At 46.5% G+C, this 7708-nt stretch overlaps 1 protein-coding gene across 7 annotated transcripts in view; it reads left to right on the top strand.

Moving 5' to 3' along the window:
* The window catches only part of CFAP74 (cilia and flagella associated protein 74), a 119001-nt gene extending 116641 nt beyond the window's left edge, over positions 1-2360 (top strand). For all 7 annotated transcript variants that reach the window (XM_025211676.1, XM_025211682.1, XM_006016243.1 and 4 more), the window contains 2 exons: positions 560-694; positions 1972-2360. In XM_025211676.1, coding sequence (XP_025067461.1) covers positions 560-694; positions 1972-2079 — 243 coding nt within the window. In that variant the 3' untranslated portion in view covers positions 2080-2360. The remainder of the gene's footprint in view (positions 1-559; positions 695-1971) is intronic.
* Positions 2361-7708: the final 5348 nt, after the last annotated feature.

The following is a 7708-nucleotide window of genomic DNA, read 5'->3' as shown; positions in this document are numbered from 1 at the left end:
TTGCCGGGCTGGGAGAGGGGCAGGGGATGGGCCTGCATGATTCGGAGATTCAGCAGCAGCCAAATCTCCGAATCAGATTTGACTGAATCAATTCAGGACAGCGATCTGAATCACTGAATCGAATCACTGTCCCCCGAACTGGCCAAATCCGAAGCGAATGCTAGCCGCTTTGCACAGGCCTACAAATTAGTAGCACTCATGCTAGTAACAAAGAGCTGTGGATGACAGTTACGTTCATATTCAAAAGCAAATATTAGTTCATGCTAAGCCACAGCTATTGGAGGTTGGGTTGTTTAATGGAACAGACTGTACTCCTAGCAAATGACATTTAAACATCTTTAGGCTGTCTCCTCTTAGCCATAGTTATTTCATGGCAACTGACCATATGAAATGAGCTGCTACTTTTCAAAAAGCAAAAACACAAGAGATTTGGCAACTGGGAAGCAGAGTTCTGTAGCACTGGGGTGATGCAGCCTTTGAGCAGAGGTTTCATAGCCAGAAGCTGAGTTGGCTCTAACTGTCTGCTCTCAATAACTAACTTTTCCTGTTGTTTCTGCAGAATGTAGAGTTCAGTCTGGATGGCCTGGCACTCCTGCAGCAGAAGGGATTTACTGTTGAGCCTATAAAAGGAACAGTTGATCATGGGCAGACAAAATGCATTAGTGTTTCTTGGGTGCCACCTACTGACTTTGATGTAAGTTACAGTTTCCAAAGGATATTGCTGAGAAAATAATAATTAATTGAATAATTAATCACAGTCTGTTCACACTTGCTTTGAGTGTCAGCACAGGAGCACATCTTGGAGGGCAGCAGTGCAGTTTAGTTATGACAGAATTTAGGACAATAAACAGTGAACTACAGTTTTATTTTTATGAATGTACATGGCTTCCAGTTTTAGAGGTGAATTATTAGATGGATGAGAGTAGGTTTGTAGGTAGGCTTGGACACCGACATGGGAACAGATGCCAGGGACCATGACCTTGGGAGCTTGTTACCTAACCTCTGCCTCAGTTCATCCATTTTTGAGATGAGAGAAAGGGCACAATCATTTGTCCCTTAGTTTTTATGGGATGCTGAAATCTTTGTATCTATCATCTAAAAGTTTATTATTAATAGATGAAAGCTGCTGCTCCACTCACACTGCCAAGAGGGTAAGTACTTTTAATAAACCACTTCACACTAGTTTTTCAATGCTGCTCCCAACCATATAGTAGCAGAGCCAGATTGAAGAGCCACAACACCCAGGCTGTCACCTATGGACCCCTTTCTTTTTAATGCTCTTGTCTCCATTGTTGTTCTCTGTTCATTTGATTTTTCATTTTATGACGTACCTCATGGTGAGTATAGCAGAGCCCCGATGTATGTTCAGAACATCCTGGGGCACTTGGATTGCCCCTGACTCACCTCTGTATTCTGATCCTCCTTGGTCTCCCTGCAGCGAGGTCTGTGTGGAATGGCAGGGTGACTGGCATAATCCAGAATTAACCTGATGTGTCATTCTGTGCAGGAGGCAATAGAGATCATGGTTTTAGAGATGAATTGACTCAGTGCCTTTTGGTGACCAGAGCTGGCCTGTTACACAATAGCCACCACCAACACAGGGGTAAAGGACCGTTTCCTTCCCAAATCCACACTTCCACATACCATGTCATTGCCGCACCCAGCTAGTTGTACAGTATATCATGGTTGAAACCTGATAATGCTACCTGTGTCACACTAAAAAACAACCAGTTATCCCTGCTTTACATTGTCACAGAAGGGTTAGCACAGTAAAGACCAAAGTTAGTGTGAACCAGTGGTATTCAGAATTGGAGGAACCTGCAGAGGTTGGCACTATGATCACCCATAACCATAACTAGCACATGTGATCATTTAAATCATTTAGGTGTCATTTAGACAAACCTGTGCAGTCATTCTGCTCTAGATGTCCAAGAAAGGCCATCTCACATGCTTGGTGCATTTTTTTTGTAGCCGGCTCATCCTTTGACAGCAACAGCTACATTAACCTTAAAAGGAGACATTAAAGAAACATACAAAGTCCTCTTCATGGCCAGAGTTGTGTCTGCATTAACTCACTAAAGGAAGAAGCCTGGCTAAACCTGAAGAAAAATGGAGGATTGCTCGTACTTAACCAGTCACAAGAGCTCAGCTGGATTGGTGCAAGAAACTTCAGGATCATTTTAGTCTCTACATGCAAATATGTACTATTTCTACTGTCTACTGAAACTATTTACTACAAAACTCTGAACTCTGGTCCTGGAAGTTTCACTGGAACTGAATTTCTGAAAGGGACCCCAGGTAAAGTGTGAACACACCAACAATTGCTGATATCCTGAAATATATTGTATATCTAAAACGTGCATTAATTGTGTAGTCATCTATGGGTGCTCAGTCCCTCAGGATTAGGGTCTTTTTTCTCCTCTAAGTGTACAAGAGTTTGTTCAGCACTTTTCCCGCTGTTATTTTTTCTAATATGTATTAATATATTTTAAAAATCCAGCTTTTTTTCTCTTTGCCTAAGATTGGATTTAAGCCTTCCACAGAAGTCCTCTCTACTCCCCTCAATCCAGTGGAAGCCATTTCCTTGGGTACAGTATAAACTCCTCTTTGTGGTGTACTTTCTCACAGGAAATAGTGCCCCACGCTGTTGAATAAATCACAGGACCTGGTTACTTGGACACCTGCCCTAGACCAAGACTATCCAGGAATTTAGTATTTCTACATTCATTTTTTTCTCAGAGCTCTGACATAAAGCATTGGTTTCTGCTAGTTACCAACTAGCTAGACTGATCTGCACCTCAAAGGGGTGGTGTTGGAAAGGCACTTCCAACACAGTATCTGTTGCTTGGAAAAAATCAAGGCACAGGGGAGAAGGCTAGGAGAACAGAGGGAAACTGTGGGCACTGACATATGTGCAGGCCCCTGCTGTAACTCATGGCACTTTACATAAAGTGCCACTAGTTAGAGCACCCCTCCCCACCCCCAACAGTTGTTTGCCTGTTGGGTTGGTGGAGGTGGGGATCCAGCCTGCCTGCAGGAGCCCAAGGAGCCTATCTGCAGCCAAGCAACTGCCCCCTCTTCTCCAGCCCCCCTCTACCCCCCCACCCCCCCCATGTCTGGAGCTGTCTGCAGGAAGGGAAGGGGGAGGGGGAATGAGCCGCTGGCTGGGGTTTGTCCAGCCTGAGCTCAAGGAGAGGAAACTGGGGGGTGGAGGGGCTGGGCAAACCCCAGCCACTAGCTTGCTTCCCCTCCCCTCTCCCTTCCTGCAGACAGTCCCAGGGGTGGGCCCAGCCCTGTTTGCACAACAGATTAACTGTAGAGAATACGAGTTCCCTAAGGTGCTTCAAAATGGAGCGCCTTCATCTGATTCCACATTTGATGAGGATTAGTTTGTAGCACAATCAGCCACTTTAAAATCACTCTGCTGTTGTGCACATGTGGCACAGCTGTGGAGCACTTTCAGGGGACTGATTGTGTGACAAATATAACTTCTGTCTGTCCCCCTTATGCCACCATAGCTCTACACCTATGACCCCATGGTTCCTTCGCAAGGCACTAGGTAGTGGCAACAGAGTCCACTGCCCATTTGGGATTTGACCTTACTATTTTGATATTAACTGATATTAACTATTAACTGTTTTGCTCTGGTTCTTTGCTGTACTGACTGGTTAGTACAAGAGGTCTTCAGATTTGAGATGACCCTCCAATAAATAGATTCCACACAAAGAAAATGTATAAATTTGTTATAATTTTCCATGTATATAATCTAGTTAGTGGTGGGTCATGGTCATCTTAATTGTGTCCCCCCACCACTGCAGTGGGGCAAGTAGTGGCAGGGGAGCAGGTGATGGGGGAGTCAAGTGGCCTGACCCCTGCCTTTTGCTGTCTGCCCCTTCCCACTGCCTGTGTACCCCTGGCAACTACCCCCCACCACTTTCACCCCTGTGGTGCCTATGCCTCCCCTGCACCTTTCTCCCCTCACTGCCCCCTCATGCCTGCATCCCTGGTGCCTGCCACCACCCCCTGTGGTGCCTGTTCCCTCTAGAGTATATAAGTATATAAGGGGTGTACATCAGGATCTGGGGGAATGCCTGTTCACCAGAGCACCCCAAGGGATGACAAGGTCAAATGATCATAAACTCCTCCAAGACCGTTTTAGGCTGGACATAGGGAAAACCTTCTTTACTGTCTGAGCCCCCAAGCCCTGGAATAGACTGCCTCCAGAGGGGGTACAAGCGCCTACTCTGGACTCCTTTAAGAGTCAATTGGACCTTTATCTTGCTGGGATCCTTTGACCCTAGCTGACTTTGCCCTTGGGGAAGGGGGCTGGACTCGCTGATGTTCCAAGGTCCCTTCCAGCCCTAATGTCTATGAAATCTCTGCCTCCACTTGCTCCCCCTGCCATCTGCTACCTGTCACCCCCACCACTTGTCCCCTCCATGCCTGTGGCCCCTGGTACCTGCCCCCCACATGCCTGTGGCCCCTGGTACCTGCCCCCCCATGGTCCCCTTTCCTATCTCCCCCCACAATGCCTGCCCTCCCACGCAACTGCTCTCCCTGCTGCCTGCCCCCTTCCCCCCCAACTAACTCTGTCACAGCTTGACCCCTGCTCTGCTTTGGCCTGGGGCATGGAGCACATAGGCACTCAGTCCCTGCCTGGTCATGCAGTAGTGGTTGCAGTTGTGGCAGATGCAGCCCCAGGGCTGCCACCACCATCACCATTGCTGTGTGGCCAGATAGAGGCTGGAGCAACCGTATGCTCCATGCCCCAGTCCTGAGCCAGACGGTAAGCCAAGAGGAGACAGGGTAGGCAAAAGGAGCAGAGGCTGTGGGGAGCAGGTAGTGAGGAGGCAGCAGCTGCAGCTCTAACTCTGACCCAAAGTCTGGGTCAGGGCTGAGGCCAGTCAGAGCCACCTGCCCTCTCCGTGTACTTGAATCCAAGACCAGCAGCTCTTTTAGCTTAGGCAGTGATCATGTACTACAAGAAGGGGAGCCATATAGTAACCTAAACAGACATACCCATAGTTTGGCTGCAGGCTCCCAGTTCTCTGGAAGGCATACAGGCACTCTAGTGATTATACTATACAAGGGGGCCAAGCTGTGCAGAATCCTGTTCGTGCTGCAGTGGGGAGAAGACCCCTGTTCATCTCTCAGGAATTTGGGAGCTTGTCCTTTAGAAATAAACCACATATCGCAAGACTCATGATAAAATCCTGAATTGGTAACACTGCATTCATCTCATACACTAGAGAACACTGTGCTTGGCAGGAAACGTGTATATATATTAAACATATGGGCTGTCTGCACCGTACCTGATTCCTCAATGAAAAAGGTCATCTGTTTGTTTTGTCAAGCCACAATGTCTGTGCCTAAAATTTACTTGTGCCTAAAATGGGGATATTAGTAACTGCCCTAGACTCTGAATGTTTGCAGAGCTAGCAAAGAATTAGGTACACTGAAAGTGCTGTCCCCACAGGATGCATCCAGACGAGCACGATTGTGCGGTATATGGCGCACAGCACCACATACTGCACAGTCTGGTGTTCTCCGCAATGCAGGGGCACGCTGCCCAAGTGTTCACTGCACCAGGTGTTTTTTTCCGTGGGTGCAGAAACTGCAGGGAAAAGAAATGGAGCAATGCACGCTCGGCAGCACGCGCTGCTGAAAAGCGGAGCCGCGCTCTGCTGCCAGCCAGGCTCTGTGCAGCAGAATCACTGCGGTTGCAGCCCCAGGAGGCCCCCAAAGCCCCAGGTAAGGCTTGTGGACCAGCACAATGCTGGCCCCAACTTCTCCTACCCAACCCGTGGCAACTTGTCACACGCCAAAGCATGCATGACATGGGCGTTGCCCGGGGACAAGTAGCAGCAGCACAAGGTACATCACCACTACTTGTCCCCAGGGAACCAATGCACTCAGTCAAGTCACTTAATGCACTTCTGGAAAATACCCGGATACTTTGGGGATGATCAATAATACTGAACAAGTAACATCATGCAGGCAACATCATACTTTGCTCTACCTGCAACCTCTGTTTTAATTTGTTAATCTCCTGTGGCTGTGAGCTTGAGAAGTTGTCACTGGCAACATGTGTATGAGCCTTAGGTTGGAGGCACTGAACTATGCAATAACATAGTCAGGCCAGTCCTTAGTGTGTGGACGTAATACAGTTACATTGATTGCACTGAAACCACACTGATTTACACAGGCTGAGCACCCAGCTCAGTATTTCTAGATGCATCCAGACAAATCACAACTGAATATTGTGTAAATAAAGGAGGCTGAAAATACTCAACCTGTTTTTGTCTCACTCCACTGACTTGCCCAAACACCTCCCCCAGTCCAATTTCCCACAGGGTTTGTACTCTGAGAGTAGCTGATAATTATTCTGCTAATCCTGGTTTTAATCCCCAAAATAAAACTGTTGTATCAGAAGAAAAGGGGAGCAAAAAGTATTAAGCAGAAATTGTAACTTGTATGCTCATTCTAGCAAGATACTGTTATGGAGTCAAGCTGGATCTGCAGTTTTCACAGAAGTGAACCAAACATTTTAGGGTCCCTAGATTTACTGCACCACCAAGGTTTAAACAGTGTTGTGGAAATGCACAGAGAACAGAGCAGATACTAAATACCCAAAACATCAATGTTCCCTGTGCACTTCAAACACACACCGTCCTGATACATTAATGTCTTGACTGTCTAGTGCAGGCTGTTAGAATGGGAGAAGAGACCTACACCCCTCACAAGCTTGCTGGTCTGTCACGTAGGTGGCTGCATGTCCTTTCCACTGAGAATGCAAGGAACAAAGCAGAAGTACACTCCTGCGTTCTTTACAAAAAGTATTCTGTGAAACCATTGCCAGGCTGCCTAGAAATGGAGAACTGGATATTGTGTGTAGTGTAGAAATTGTAGTATCCCCACTAATTGGGGATGAGGGCTCCCACTGTGCTTGCTGTACACACATGTAATAAAGAGAAAGTCACTGCCCTGAAGAGTTTAGTCTGGCATAGGATTTGTATTTACTGGGATAGATTAGGTACTGTGTAAATCTAGGCAAAAACAAACTGTTGCAGTTGTTGATACTTCTGTAGGAACTCCTGTGCTAGGAACAATACTTGTCCTCCTCCATTGTCCTCTTGAGGATCTCAACACTTCCCCATATCACCTACCTTATCCCAGGAATGTTGCACAGAGCCAACGATCTGTGGTGGTCAGTCAGATCTTCATTCCAATCTCTCTGGTGAAGTATAAGGGTTTTTTATAAGCAGAGAACTTCATCGTGATAATGGCAGACCTCAGGTGGTGCAAAAATTATTATAAAACTAGAGCACAACATCTGCATAGCTGATTACCATCAATGCATGGAAATGCAAGTTAATTAACATCTGCATAGCTGATTACCATCAATGCATGTAATTGCAAGTTAATTGCATGTTACAGTGTATATTATACATGTATATAGGACATATCTTATCGCACTCTACATGCATTACAGTGTGTCCCGGGTACATCGTCAACAATGATGATTTTGATCTTACTTGAGCTACACTAACTCGGCAGCAACCTCCTCGAATGCAAGTTATATTAATGTAAGTGAAACCTGATTCAGGCCCTCTGATAGCTATGATAAGGTGAGGGAGTGTGGTGGAGAATACTGTGAACCAACTTTAGGGAGAAACCATGATGTAGCATAGAGAAATAGGATTTGAAA

This window comes from Alligator sinensis, unplaced genomic scaffold (genome assembly GCF_000455745.1).
Source record: "Alligator sinensis unplaced genomic scaffold, ASM45574v1 scaffold366_1, whole genome shotgun sequence".
Classification (NCBI taxonomy): Eukaryota; Metazoa; Chordata; order Crocodylia; family Alligatoridae; genus Alligator; species Alligator sinensis.
This window is presented reverse-complemented; position numbering and strand designations above follow the sequence as displayed.